General features: G+C 41.6%; 1 protein-coding gene across 2 annotated transcripts in view; it reads right to left on the bottom strand.

The window, feature by feature from the left end:
- Positions 1-16,212, bottom strand: part of SEL1L3 (SEL1L family member 3) — a 103,390-nt gene that overhangs the window by 25,833 nt on the left and 61,345 nt on the right. For both annotated transcript variants that reach the window (XR_015870057.1, XM_088450610.1), the window contains exons 11-15: positions 13,953-14,132; positions 11,274-11,393; positions 8,156-8,296; positions 2,147-2,209; positions 1,543-1,719 (exon numbers count right to left, since the gene is read on the bottom strand). Coding sequence is in view for 1 of the 2 variants with exons in the window: in XM_088450610.1 (XP_088306736.1) it covers positions 1,543-1,719; positions 2,147-2,209; positions 8,156-8,296; positions 11,274-11,393; positions 13,953-14,132 (681 nt within the window). In the remaining variant the exon portion in view is untranslated. The remainder of the gene's footprint in view (positions 1-1,542; positions 1,720-2,146; positions 2,210-8,155; positions 8,297-11,273; positions 11,394-13,952; positions 14,133-16,212) is intronic.

Genomic DNA, 16,212 nt, shown 5'->3' with positions numbered 1-16,212 from the left:
ATACAATCATAAACAACAGAGCGTGGTTTTCCTGTAATATTATACTATAATAAACAACAGAGTGGTTTTCCTGTAATATTATACTATAATAAACAACAGAGCGTGGTTTTCCTGTAATACTATACTATAATAAACAACAGAGCGCGGTTTTCTTGTAATATTATACTATAATAAACAACAGAGCGTGGTTTTCCTGTAACATTATACTATAATAAACAACAGAGCGTGGTTTTCCTGTAACATTATACTATAATAAACAGCAGAGCGCGGTTTTCCTGTAAAATACTATAATAAACAACAGAGCGTGGTTTTCCTGTAAAATGATACTATAATACACAAGGTAAGTCTCTGCGTCTTCCTACACAGCTTCACTGGGCTAGAAGTGTGAATTTCATGCCCATCCTGAGTAACCTGAGTTACTCAGACGGGCGCTGTTCATGCAAGTAATATAATGGTTGCATCCTCCCTCGGACGCAGCAGCAGATCATAGAAGCCTGCAGGAGGCGTCTATTTGCTCAAGATGCCGCCTTCGGCATTAGCATCATTTTGATATGTATATCTATTGATACTTTTTCCAGTATATGGGTGTGATACAATATATACAATGGACTGTCTCATGCATTTTTACCAGATTTGTTATGTGGTTTTATTTATATTTTATATACAGTATCTGTGCATAACACATAATACATGATATGTTTTGTGATTATATGGGTACAAGTGCATCTCTATATTGGTTTTATAACCGCAGTGCCTTTCATGAACATTATTAGTGTTTTTCCTAATTGGTTTGCTCCCTAATAGAACAACTGCATGGAGTTGTAACCCCTTAAAGAGGACATTTTGAATTACACTCCATTAAGCTATTTACTCTTAAGTTTTATCATACGCAACAAGTTTTAAAACTCGTTGCATATGATAAATGGTGCTCCAGCCAATCAGCTCCCAACTGTCATTTTTCAAACAGGTGACAGTTGGGAGCTGATTGGCTGGAGCACCATTATCCTATACAATGGGTTTTAAAACTCATTGCGTATGATAAAACTTGTTGATAAATGAGGCCCGTAAGACGCATATTTTAAGAAAAAGCCATATGGTGCGGCTACGTCGTGAAGTCCGTGGCAGGCTAAACTGGGCTATTTGAGGACAGATGTATGTGAACATCTGTAAGACTCACCCATTAAATAAAAAAAGCATAACAATAATCGTATGGAAATTCTGATTGAATTTATATCTAGGGCAGGTCAGAGGGGTTATATGTGCTAACTTAATATGTCTTGTAATAAACTGAACTAACAATCCATATTTGTAATACAGAAAGCATTTAAAGTACTGTAGCTTTAGCATCAAAACTGCCCTAATGTTTTTTATGATTATCATTATTAGTGTTCATACAAACCGGCTAAAATAAATAGGACATGCACTTGGCAAAAAGAAACCGACTTTGGAAACAGATTATCTTCCTTCTAATTGAATGCACTGTATCTTAGTGCAGGCTGCCGTTAGATGCTGGCCACACGAGAAGGTGGGAGTCATACTCACCTCATTGGCTCCTGCTTCTCCTGGATACGTGCCGTGCAGACACATTACTCCGAGGTTAAATGCTGCATCTATGTTCCCCTTGTCATAGGCTTCCCTCCAGTATTTTACAGCCTTCACATAGTCTTTCCTGAAATGTTGGTAATACCAGCCCAAGCCGTTCAGAGCTTCCACTTGTCCCTGTGTGCAAATACAGGCATGAGATTGGGCCATTGTGAGATAAACAAATACTGCATAACACTTCACAGTGCCATAAGGAAGTCAGGTCTAGGATCTGATATTCTGCTATTAATAACATAAGGGTTCCAGGATGCCAACAATGAGGAAGTCAGACCCTGAACAGCGGGAAAATCTTCTAAGCCGTTATAAATCTGGTACAGTGTATTTGTATAAGCTAACACAGTAACATAATGTATAACGTAGTTTAGCCTGAAGACTGTCTACACTCACAATATGACTTTAGTTTACAGTTCTCTAAGCTATTATTGCTGTTCTCCAGAGAAGATATCGTGCACCTATAAACTTGTATATGAGCTGTAACGTCAGCTTTCATAACAATAGCCCGCAAGACCAGAACACCAGTTAATATTTAATTACTATTATTTACCTTAGAAGCAGATTTCTTCATTAATTCCAAAGCCAGTTTCATGTTCCTCGGTACACCGTCACCCTAAAACACAGGAGTTGGGAGGGCACTTTATTGAAAAAAAAATTCTACTTTGAAAATATTGTAGCTTTGTACAGTACAGTAGTAATTTGTAAGGAATCGGTATGTAATGCCGGCGGATGTAATACCAACGCCGGAAGCCGGAACAGTAAAGATCCCGACTGGGGCTGGCAAGTACCCTCCCCTCCCCCCATAACCCTAACCCACCCTTCGTGGTCTTTGCTAGTTTACAAAGGAGCAGAAGAACAAATACAGTCTTACTGGTCAACTCTTGGTTGAATAAAGTGAATAATCAGAGAAAGAAAAAATGAATTATCAATATATAATACTTAACCTTTAATTCATATATTTATAAAAAGATTGTATTTACAGATACACTTCTTGATACCTGGGATCACAAACAAGACAAATATTCATAAAAATACAAATCATAGATACTACATTAATAATGGTTATGGCGAAAAACATTTTTCACTTCTAAACTCAATTCCTTTATTTTAATCATAAATTACCATTGAATTGTTTATTCATAGGGAACTAGAATAGGTACCCACCTTACTTAGATGTGTAATACATAAATATTTCCATAAATTCACTGGATATCAATTTAAACACATCAAAGTCATAGCAGCTTCATATTATAACTAAATCATTATGCACATGGTTGAAAGCGACAGAATTGAGAACATGAGCAAATTAAAACCATATTTTATCGTTTTACCCAGTTCTGTCCAATCAATATCAGACCTGAAAAATCACTCTCCCAGAGGTTATTTCTAGAATATAGACCTAAAAATTCACACTAAAAGGTATAGATCAATACATTTATGAATGTACTGGTCAAATTAAACAAAAGACCAAATGTTTAAAACCAATTTGGATACGTTGGATATGGAGGTGCACATAATCCCCAGGGAAACAACAGATAAAGCGCTTCTGCTGTCCCCGCTACTGACAGCCCGTCGGATGGACGCACGTTTCGCCTCTACAGGCTTAGTCACCTGATGGCGATCAGCTGACCAAGCCTGTAGAGGTGAAACGCGCGTCCATCCGACAGGCTGTCTGTACACAGCAGCCAAGCTCATACACCACCGGCAGCCACATTCCTGTTGTCACTCTCACACGAGGTATCTTTTCTTACTATTACTCTAGCGCTCTCTCATTCAAGCCGGACTGAAACTCTCCCTCTGCAATGCAATTAAATTTTTTTTAGCCATAACTATTATTAATGTAGTATCTTTGATTTGTATTTTTATGAATATTTGTCTTGTTTGTGATCCCATGTATCAAGAAGTGTATCTGTAAATACACTCTTTTTATTAATATATTAATTAATGGTTAAGTATTATATATTCATAATAAATTTTTTCTTTCTCTGACTATTCACTTTATTCAACCAAGAGTGCACCAGTAAGACTATATTTACTCTTCTGCTCCTTTGCAAACTAGCTAAGATTGTGACTTTCACAAAAGTGATCTGGTAGCACCACCAACAATAGTAAGAAGTCTTACTTTAATTTGTTTCAGTTAAGACCAGGATGTTGTTTTTTGTAATTATTTATAGTTACTTTGTACAAATTAAACTGATTGACTAGTGTGAACTCTACAAAACTTCCTCCCTTAGTGGTGCCTAACCCTAACCTCCCCCCAGTGGTGCCTAACCCTAATTCCCCCTGGTGGTGCCTAACCCTAACCTCCCCCAAGTGGTGGCTAACCGTCACCCACCCTTCTCCTAGCCTAACCCTAATCCTCCCTGAGGGGTGTCTAACCCAAAGTCACCTTGGGGGTGCCTAAAACTAACCCCCTCCCCCCACAGCTAACAGTTAACTGTCCCCACTTACCTTCGTTTGGGATGCCGGGCGTCGGGATTTCGGTGTCTGGCTAAAGATAGGCGTCAGAATTTAGACGCCTATTTTTAGTACCAGTCTAGACCTCCAACGTCGGGATTCTGACAGCCGGCATTCCAGCCGGCGGTAAGTTAACAGCATCCCATTTGTAAACCACAATGTATTTGTGCACCTCTATATTATTAAGTTTATCACTCCTAAATCACCTGACCATGTAATACCCAATAGTGCTCCCCTTTGTCTTTAAGTGCCCACCCACAGCCTCTCTACAATGTAATATCTTGGGAGTATGGCGTTCTGTGGTCTCTACGTAGCTATAGAATCTGTGGATTATAATTATGTATATTTGTAAACTTGTCTGTAACTTTCCTGTCTGATTACCCATATACTATGTAATCTTGGTGTATGTTCCATTTAATATGTACAGCAATATGGAACATTTGTGGTGCCATATAAATAAAAGATAATAATGACAGTGAAAACCTATGCTTATTTATTATGTTATTTATTACATTTTTCCCAGGCAACTAACATTTCTCTTCGTTGTAATTCGCAGTGGTAAGAGATGTACTATCAGGGCTATTTACCATTATTCTCATGCTGTGGCACCAGTTAGCAGCTGTCCCGGACACTGGGAAACACTACTCATTCTCGGTTGTGTTCCAGCTCATGTGCCACAAATCCATTTGAATTTCAGATAAAAAGTTTAATAAATAATAAGCACTTATCAGTGTTGTACTGTTGTCTGGGAATTCTCCCAATAAACACCAGGGGGCGTACCTTTCAACTGTAACATATTTACTCTTGCCTGCTGCTGTTACACTTAACCACTCAAGTTTGTCAGTAGTGCATGACCAACTCTGGGCTGTATCGAAGCTGGTTTAGTGGATGAGACAGGATCAGTGTAAAATTAGCTTGGAGCGACGCCATCTTGCGAATGGCAACCAGACTCCATCTTAAAAATAGGTCACACAGCGCCATTTTGTCCAAACTACATAGTACACAAAACACAACGCTAAATTGCTAATAAATAGCAATTTGTCAAAACCACATAGTACACAAAACACAACGCTAAATTGCTAATAAGTAGCACGGCCAGCTTTTTAACAATCTTCCCCAAACACATACCGACAGGGTTTAACATACATAAAAATGACTTTCCAACACATTAAAATCACCATGAACTTAAATAATGAACAGTGCAAAATAGTAGCAAATTAGTGGTGTTTTCCCTGCATTCACATTAACACATACACGCGATGTTAAACAGTGCACAACGTAAAATAGCTAATTATTAGCACGTTCAGCTTTTTAATGATCCCTACACAACCAATACCGACTTAGGGCCTTATTCAGAGCCGCTCATAAGCGGCCGCTCGTTCGCTCTGAGCGATGTTCGCACAACTGCGCATGCATATGGGTCATAATACGCATGCGCAAACCAGTCATTGGGGTCGGAAATCGTGCGCTCGCAAAACAGCGAGGGGCTGCTAATTTGATTGACAGAATGTACTGTTTGTGGGTGGTAACAGGGGAAGGTGTTTGAAAACGGGGGAGTGGAGTTCCGAACGCAGGCGTGCCTAACAGTAAAAAGGGTGTTTAATGGGAGTGCATAATTAGTAAAAGGAGCGTCATCGACCACGTCACTTGGTTGTCTTTTAGCCTGAACTGCTCGCAGTGATTGCGGTAGGAAAATCCTACCACAACCACTGCGAGCAGTTCTGATGCCTTTCGATGTTCCCGATTAATGTAATAAATACCGGAGATGACGTGTGATGCGAACGGCAAAGGGGCGTCTTTACAAAATAGCGAGCGCATTTTTCGTTCGCTCGCTCAGACATAGAGGTGTCAACAAACCGCAAAGAGCGAGCGCTCAATTTAAATAGCCGGCCCCTTTTTTGGAACGATCGTCCGCAAATAGCGTCCGGGTCTGAATCAGGCCCTTAGTCCCATACACTCAGAGATACCTTTCCAGCTTAGTGCTGCTCGCTAAGTACCCCACAGACCCCCAGACGCACAATGCTATTTAGTGTCGTTCTCTCTTGCATACATACACTTAAAGCAATAGTTCCGTAGTGCAAAAGGTTTATTATTACATGATTCATTCACAATGCCAGCGTGTAAAGAAATGACTGTTTACTGCATCTAAGGTTTAATACGTCATAAGTAAGCCATGTTTGGTGTTATACTGATCTTCACTTTCTCAACAGCTTTCCGGTATCATCGGTGTGAAGATCGCAACATACATTCTCAACTTATGGACCGTAGAAAGTTAAAGTAATGTACTTTGTAAAATTAACAGCCTAGATTTGCATGAGGCGGGAAAATGGAGATAACCAGCTGTCGGAGGCTGGTCTGTGTCCATTTGAATCAGCCTGTTAAATGTCCTGTAACAGAAGCACCATGATGGGGAACCAATGGGATCGCAACGAACCTCTCTATTGTGTAGTCTATTTCTGTAAGGGTATAAATATGCGTGTTCTGACCCCAGTCTTCAGTCTTCATGCTGATGCTGTTGATGGAGGTTTCTTGCTGATGCCGGAATCTGGTCCCAGAGCGCGTGCGTATGTATAACTGTATCTTGGGTCTGTATAATTTCTTTGCGCTAAATTGTATTAGATCACAGCGTGTAACAAACTGTACTTTGCTTGGAATAATACTTTGTGCTTTGGAAACACATGTTCAAGGTCTGAAGTCTTTATTTTACTGTATGACTGCGTACGCAAATAGTGTCAATTTTAGAAGGTATAGGCAGGTTTTTAGAAGGTTTAGGCAGGAGCGCATAGAGGTTTAAATTCAGTATTCTTAGCTGCATCTTACTAACTAAATGAAGTGTTATTGAACGCTATTGCTTGGTAATGGCAACAGTGAGTTATATTTTATTCTTAGTATATGCGGTATGTAAAATATAAATAGAAAAAGAAAATAACTACATGAAAATAAACACTACATATAAATGGAAAATAATTTTTTTTGTGTTTTTTAAACATTTGCTGCAGTCTCTGCTTCACTTACCTAATCTTTAGTAATGGGTCATACAGATCAGCTATGTTTCAGGACATATGGTTCATGTGATCTAATCTGTGTGAATGCAGCTTAGCTGTCATTGTACTGTACACATGTACATCTAGCCTCAATAGGTCATGCGGCGCGATACGCCTGGTATGAGAGTCTTTTTTTTTTCGACTGAAAATGTCTCTAAGTCGCAATACGATGCGACAAAAGGGGCCCAAACATCTGAGACTGATTGCCGCAAATTCCCCATTCTACCGATACCGGGGATCGAGGAATCGGGAAGATATGTTGAAAAATCTCGATTCCCGACCCCGAAAATGGACGTAATTAGCAAGTCAGGGAATTTTTACATGTTCAATTCCCTAATCCGATGGCGTATTGCCTATCATCGATGGGCGCCGATCGGTGGATCAACAGAACGGGGCCGTAGACGTACCACGAGACTGCACTGATTAATTTGTTATGTGACACTTGTATATCTGTGTGTGTGACTGAAGCAAATCGGAACTTGAAGTGGAAAAAAAATGCGAACGGTGCATGGTAGCACGTCGTATACAGGTTCAGGATCGGTCACACAGATGTACAGGTGTACAAGTGTTGCATATCAAAATAATCAGTGCAGTCTCCTGGTGCATCTTAGTTGCATCACACTACTACTAAGATGCATTTTCAGGCGAAAAAGACGCTTGGCACAAGCATAATCGCCGAGAGGGGTTGTTTGGCGCAACTGCATCAATAGTGTATGAGGACACATCAGTATAGTGAGTTAATTGAATGCTAGGAAGAATGCAATGGTAGTATGAAGCATATCTTATTGTAGGGTATCTATGGCCAGCAAGGGGTATATTTACTAAACTGAAAGGTTTTAGAAGTGGAGATGTTGCCCATAGCAACCAATCAGATTCTAGCGATTATCTTCTAGAAGGTGCTAGATAAATGTTAAGTAGAATCTGATTGGTTGCCTCTCACTTTAGTAAATATACCCCTAAGTGTTCACTTTCAGTGCTCTTGTGTAGTGCTGGGACGATCTTTATAGGGCTGATATGCCTGCATACACAGCAACATAATGCAGACTAACACAACATACCTTAAATAGCAAGACAGCATAGTCGTACATTAACACTGGCTCTTCATTCTCCAGGGCTCCGCGCTCATACCATTCTATGGCTGCTCTGGTGTTCTTGGTAACACCTTGCTGACCCCAGAAAAGCATCTGTGCCAGCCTGTGCTACAGGACAATGAGAACATTGGCACAATGAGCTTCATTATTACACACTGCAGAATGTTCAGCATTAATAAGCAAAAAGCAAACACAGACAGCGCCAAGCACAGACATGAGATATGTATCAGTGCCAGGAAGTAACCCTGTAGAAAAGGTGTTCTAAGTTATAGGAATAAATACATCTAAGGTCAGTACAAACAAAGATGAATCTAATTAACTTTTCATACATTAGGGACCATGCAGAGGACAACGGTGCATCGTTTGAGAATATACCGTCTACATAACAAGATCGTTTACTATAATGCTGTGAAATTTGGTACTGCATGAGGTGGTGTTGGCTTTCTTTTAGTATCATCCTCCACTCACTGGTCATCTCTAGACTGGACTAGTTTAACCTCTCTTACTTGGCCTCCGTGAGGCCCACATCACATCCCCTCATCATTCTCTCCAAACAAAACTTCTTCTACCTCTGCAGAAGGCCCTACACTGGTTCCCTTTTCCCTTCAGAATCCAATGTAAGCTTCTCAGACTCACCTATAAAGCCCTCACCCAGTCTTCTCCACCCTACATCTCCGACCTCATTTTCTTACACACTCCCACACTCCACTTCAGTCAGCCAATGAATGCTGCCTGTCCTTCCAATTGATTGCTTCCTCCCACTCCCGCCTCCAAGATTTAGCCCGTGCCGTCCCCCACCACTGGAACTCTCTCCCTCTCCCTATCAGACTCCACCTCTCTCAAAGCTCCATATGAGCTCTTTATTAAAGCCTTCAAGCTCTTATCCTAACCCACCCCTCTATGCTCCTCTGTCTGCCCCTGCCCTTTAGATTGTAAGCTCTCCTCGGCATGGCTTTCTACCTCACTTATATCATCATCTCCTCCTCACTGCCAAACAAAGGCACTAATCATTTAGATTCAGCCAGGCTTGCTTTTGTGAGTATGACTGCATATGTAGCAATGTTTATATAGCTTGTATCCCATGTTCTGTAATGTTTTTGTACTGCAAGTCTTTTGCACATTTTTCTTGTTGTGTTTGCACTATTTCTATTCATGTACCATGTAAGGCGCTGCGGAGCCCAGGTGGTGCCATATAAATAAATAAAGGATACAAATAATAATAAAATATTTTTTTAACCTAACTAAAAGCCTGATTCAGCAAGGAAAGCAGTTGCTTATACGCACGCAATCGGTCGAGTAATTCGCACTGCACATACATCGCAGTGCGTGAGCTAGGCGCTGCGTTAGGAATTGTGTGCGCAGTGACTATGCAGATCCATGGCAGAGTGATTGACAGGAAGTGCGTTTCAACGCCGTTGCATGGGCATGCAACACCGTTGCAGGCGGCACTGCGACACCAGATGCCGCCTGAAGTGTCATAGCGTGCGCATAAGTAAGAAATTCCTGAGTAAGGTCTGGGCTTCTCTAACTGTCCGATGTTACTCAATGTTACCGATTGTTTCACTGTGTTGGTTAAGTATACGGATGTGAGTAAGGGGAAGTGAGCGTCTTTATGTCAGGCTGTGTTCGCAATGCGAATGCTAACATTTAAAAATCACCACTGATATTAACAACGCAGTTGTGTGCGTATAAGCAGAGTAGTGATCCGTATATGTAAAAAATGTTCTTTGTGCCTGACAAGTAATTGTCGGGTTCCTGTCACACTAGAACTGGTACCCTCTAGGGGCGTACAGTTTGCTCTAAAGAGGATCTAAGATCTAAAATAGGTGAAAAGTAATCCTAAAGTACTGTAGCTTGTTAAAATTCTATAGCAATTACCATGTTTACTTAATAAAACAGGTCACAGGACAGTGGCTTGCTGTAAAAGTGTTCCATTATGTAATAGCACTACAAGCAGTACAAGAAAAACACTCTTCTTACTGTATATAGAAAGTTATAACCTCATTTAAAAAAATAATACATTGAAAAATTAAAACAAAAGTAATTCTATTTCTTCATAGACATAAATACTAGTAGAGAACACTTTTGTTTATACACGTTTCCAAATAAAATAGTCTTGGTCAAGATTTATCTCCTAAAGCTACAGTAGGTACACACTATACGTTATACAGTATTGTGTAATCTTGGTACTTCCGACCAATCTACACGCCTATTGTATTTTATTTTTTTTCTGTGGGGGGCAATGTGTGTGTTTGTTTTTCTGTGTGGGCCAATGTCTGTTCTTTTTAATGTGCGTGGGGCCAATGTGTGTGTTTTTTTTCCTGTGGGGGACTGATGGTCTGCATTAGCAATTTTAAAATCTTGTTCGGTGTGCCGTGGGCTTAAAAGGTTGAAAGTTACTGGTATAGTGTGTACACCCAATCTGTCGTTTGCACATATTGTTTATCACATTGTTCAAGTGTGTACTCAGCTTTACACTCACATTTTAAACAGTGCTATATGTCCTCTTTTATTAAATACAATCTGTGAATACCTACCGCACTCTACACTCCACCCAGGAAAGATTCTGTGGCTCAGGTGATTTGCAATATAATTAGACTGTTTAGCAAATTAATCAACCCCGCTAGCATGCTAAATAGTACAGTCAGTAAGCTCATCATGGTCCCTGCCAATATCCTGCTCTACATTACTTTTGTGGGCTAAATTCAAATACGTTTGCTAGTACCCAGGGCTACCGAGAAGGAGGGTGAATACTAATTACCCGGCCTGCGTTCTTAGTTGGGCAAAGGCCAGCTGCTAAGGGGGACAAATTCAACCTGCGGCACAGAGGGCATAATGTTTTCTATTATTTTTTTCCGGAGTGCGTGCGAGTATGACAGCATGGTTGCACGGGTTTGGTCACTCCCCCTTCAGTACCTGGACCCTGCCACTTTCTCAAAAGCCCTGTTTGTACCTTGTACTTTAATATTAAGCATATGAACAGTGGTTTGGAATATAACATGACTCTCCATATTGTTAAGGTGCCAGGTATACTTATATGTAATGTCATTCAGTAATAATAGTCATGTCTAGAAGTCTTGGTTACCTGGGCATATGCGTCTCCTCTCTCTGCATTCTGTTTAAGCCACAAGAAAAAGTCATCATTCTCTCTAGTCTGCTCTTTCAAAATATCGTCATCCATTAGCCTTATGATTTCTACAAATGCCTTAAATGGAATACACGGGGTGTGTTAAACAACCTCAGAGACAGAGTAATGTAATGTACACAGTTAGATTTATTGAGGAAATCTCCCTTCTGAATTTATCTATGGATGAAAAGAAGAAGACCAAGTTCATCAATTATAAGGTTCTCATTTAACCAAGTCATCTTTGAGCATTGGCTTTCCCTCTAGGGGCAGATTGGAAACAGTCCTCCTGATAGGCCAGTGGGACACTGAGAGAAGAGTGTTTAGACATACAGAGGATAGTGCAGACATACAGATGAAAGCAATGATGCGGTGAGGTCACTGGCTGGGGAAGCACACATGGAAATGGGTCTGAGTGCTGGCAGCCTGTCTCACCGCCTACTCACTGTAACTCTCCCCTCACTACACAAAGCTTCAATGTCCATTGATTCTCCTACCTGCTTCACTGTGTCTTCTCTTGCTTATGCCTACTAAGCTCCTATCTCTAAACACTGCAATACACTTCCTGGTCACATGACACATCCAAGGTGTCCATGGCACGCCACCCAAACTCAGAGGCATGTGCTCTCTTTCTGTGCAGCTTACCGCCTGTGGTGTGGCCTCGCCCCCAGCTCTGCAAGCAGTGTCGGACTATAAAGAAGCGAGGCTGAGCTGTTGCTGCCTCATCTCACGTTCCCTGCAGTCCCAGGGGGCTCCACAAAGCTGGTGAGTGTTAACTATAAAAATGATTACAATAAACAAAAAAGACGTTTATAAGTTATAAATATCTCCTTTCTATTATTCTAATCATTTCTATATCAAATTTCAGGAGTATGACAAGGGAGGCTCTGCCTCCCCTGCCTACCCTGACTGCACGTCCCTGGATGAGAGTGTTTAGACATACAGAGGAGAGTGCAGACATACAGATGAGAGTGTTTAGACATACAGAGGAGAGTGTTTAGACATACAGAGTAGAGAGTTTAAACATACAGAGGAAAGTGCAGACATACAGAGGAGAGTGCACACATACAGAGGAGAGTGTTTAGACATACAGAAAAGAGTGCAAACATACAGATGAGAGTCTTTAGCCATACAGAGGAGAGTGCAGACATACAGAGGAGAGTGTAGGCATACAGAGGAGAGTGCAGACATACAGGGGAGAGTACTTAGACATACAGGGGAGAGTGCAGACATACAGATGAGAGTGTAGGCATACAGAGGAGAGCGCACACATACAGAGGAGAGTGAACACATACAGAGGAGAGTGAACACATACAGAGGAGAGTGAACACATACAGAGGAGAGTGAACACATACAGATACGAGTACTTAGACATACAGATGAGAGTGCAGACATACAGAGGAAACTGTTTAGACATAATGAGCAGGGTTTAGACATACAGAGGAGAGTGCAGACATACAGATGAGAGTGCAGACATATAGATGAAATTGGAGAGCACAGATATTAATCAGAGGAGATTAGACACATATAGGGGCATATTTATCAAGCAATTTTGCGCTTAAAATACAGGGAAACCGCTGTGTCTGTATTTTTAAGGGCAGAATTAAGTGTTGCTGCAATGTAATATTATATAAAGCAGGAGATAACAGAAAAATCTCTCTGATCGTCAGCCCGTGCATCAGCGGTCATCATAGTTGGCTTTGGGGACAGTATGTATAGAGGAGCCTTGACGCAAATGTATGCAACTAATACCTCTGAATTTCTATTATTTTGTAGGGTTCAAGTATTTTTTGCTGATATTATTGCAGTGTGCTGGAGGGAATACCTTTTTTTTCTGTGGTTCAAAGTAAACCCCACCCTTTACAAGCACCTGTGCAATATCATTAAGCTGATGTGAGCGACCACTATATTAGCCCTGGGCTTACCAGTTTGGAGCTGGTTGCTGTTATGGCAGGAGCACCACATGCTGTGTGTCCCTCTGCTGTAGCGTCAGCTGCCCTGGCTGGTTCAGCCTAGCGCTGGTTATTGGAAAATAGAGGGGACCCCACGCCCCTCCCCCCCTTATTTTCCAATACCAGCCTAGGCTCAGAGGTGGCTAATGACTTTCAAAATGTATTAATGAAACAAAGCCTGCACAGATTATAGTGATCAGTGTAGTACTTTTCATTCCGCTGTAGAATGACGGCGGATTCTATAGGAAAGGGGTTTTAGACAATAAATATAAGATGGACATTCTAATCCGATGGTTAGTAAATAGAGTATTTTTAGTCAGTGATCCAACGATGGTGGCAATCGGATTGCTATAGACAGCAAAACCGATTCTTAGTATATTTACCCCTTCATGGTTGATTGGGCAGTTTAAGTTTGTCTATTGCTATTCCTAGATTTGAATGTATAGTTTGTCTTCTCGCTGACAACTGACTGCAGTCTGGACCCAGAACCAATCCTTTCACAGCACATTTTTAGATCAAATAAAATATCACTTGAAAACAAAGGTAGGCTGGCAAACTTATTTTGCAAATAACATACAGGAGATATGCAGAGAGTTGGACAGTGGAGAAGGGAGGGCAGAGCAGAGAAGCCTGCAGAAGGCTGGGGGACATGATTGGTGAATGTCTTTAAGGAAGTATTGCACAATACTTGTTCTGTATGTCCTGCTGAACGATCCTTACGAGTCTTCTTTGCAACATTCATGTAGTAAGCGAATGCAATATCTAGATCCAAACTGTGATTGTCAATCCCTTGGAGATGCTTATATCCAAGCTTCAGCAGAGCGAGCCTATCATCTCCTTGTGCTGCAACCAAACTGTACAGCAGAGCCTAGACACAGGAAAGGAAAACGTTCATCTGCAGAGCTCACTGATACGATCATGGAACACATGGGAGTGTAGCTCATTCACAATGACCTACATATTTCCTTACACAATTTCTACAATTTATGATTGCTCAGTATGTAGAGGATTCTGGGTGAAAGTATGAACTGCACAAGTATGCAGATATATACTGCAAATGTATAATGTGTCAGAATATTTTAAATGTTTATTTTCTTCTTTATTTGACTGTGGAGGTAAATTGTACGGTGCCACTGGCAACAAAGACAGTTTGTCCAGAGCTTTGTAGGCAGATATAGATTAGAAGGCTGCAACTATGGGCCTGATTCAGAGCCGCACGTAAGCGGCGGCTCGTCCGTTCCGAGCGATGTTTGCCCAACTGCGCATGCGTACGGATTTTAATACGCATGCGCGAACCAGTCAGTGCGGCCGAAAATCGTTTGTTCGCTAAATAGCGAATGCCTGCTATTTTGAGTGCCAGGGGGAGGCGTATGTGGGTGGTAACAGAGGAAGGTGCTTGAAAACGGGGAGTGGAGATCCGAACGCAGGCGTGCTTAAAGGTCAAAACGGGCGTTTTATGGGTGTGCATAATTAATACAGCAGCGTCATTGACCACGTCACTGGGTTATTTTATAGTCAGAACTGCTAGCAAGATTGTGGTAGGAAAAACCAACCACAAGAATAGCGAGCAGTTCATACGCTGGTCGATGTACTCGATTAATCTAATAAATAGCGGACATGACGTAGGATGCGAGCGGCCAGGGGGCGTAGTTATCCAAAAAACGACTGCAAGTTTTGTTCGCTCGTTCAGACATGGAGGCGTCAACAGACCGCAAAGAGCGAACGGTTCATTTGAATAGCCACCCCCTTTTCCTGAACGACCGTCCGCAAATAGCGTCCGGCTCTGAATCAGGCCCTATGTCCCATTGACCAATAAGCCTTGCACCTTGTTACTCCCTAGATGAAAAGCTAGTAATGAGCCTTCCCTGACCACTCATGTCTGCATGTGACTGCATCTTGTTTCAAATCTATGCTCTCTGTCCTCCATATTTCTGTAACCATTGACCCTTGGTCTGTCCACTTTTAGTGGGATCAGCTTGGGGGTTGAAACTTGAGGGTGTCCTATAGCATAGTCTATTAGCTCCTTGCACAGAGCAAACCAGACTGATTACACTTTGCCGGTGACAGTTTTTTCAAGCCATGAACCCCACTGACTTTCTGTTGCCTACTTCAGCCACTGTAGACCTCTGAACAACTGCAGAAGCAGGGAGCCAAGCAAGGCCACATTATCACGTTTCTGCAAGGTCTATCTACCCACTTGGATTTGCATTAGATATCACGTGATGCTAGCATTGCAGTTTCTAGTGCTAATATCTTTTTCTGTAAATACTGAACTGTACAGGCAGTCTATATGTTACACATTGCATTACAAAATAGCTACATTGGAAATCCTCTGGCCTTTCCTTAATTAATGCACAATACAATTTGCCTTAATTGCTTATAGGGCCTGATTCAGCAATTGCAACTGCGGTTTCTTACGGAACGCAGCGGCGAAAATATGCTAATGCTTTCCAAAGCTCCGCCGGCAAAAAGCCGCCCACTGCTGCTTTCTCACATCCATCCAATGTCGCTCTTCTGTGTAAACATCGGTACCATCGACCACTCATACAGCATTTACACCAGGTCTGACCTGCTGCAGACACTGCAAGTCTCCTCACATGCACTGGGCTCTTAAGCTGCGTATGTAATAGTAGTGGCTAACTTATGCACGCCCAAGCAACGGCGTTGAAACGGACAGACACGTCTGTGTTTTTCCGGCCACTCCCACGTCACTACCCCCAAACGCTCACAGCTTATCACTCACTCTGCGATGGATTCCTCTGTGCGTCCGTAATCACAGTGCGATCGCAGCACACGCGCAGTGCGACTTGTACGCATGCACAATGGCTAATAATCGCTCGATCTGCGCACGTAGTTGCATTTGCGGTCGCTGATGTATCAGACCCATAGTGCAATATTCAGTCAAAAATAAATGAAAAACAAATTCCTAGTAAAATAATCTGTTCAAC

The sequence above is a fragment of the Taudactylus pleione genome, unplaced genomic scaffold, assembly GCF_031769625.1.
Source record: "Taudactylus pleione unplaced genomic scaffold, aTauple2 ptg000520l, whole genome shotgun sequence".
NCBI classification, from domain to species: Eukaryota; Metazoa; Chordata; class Amphibia; order Anura; family Myobatrachidae; genus Taudactylus; species Taudactylus pleione.
This window is presented reverse-complemented; position numbering and strand designations above follow the sequence as displayed.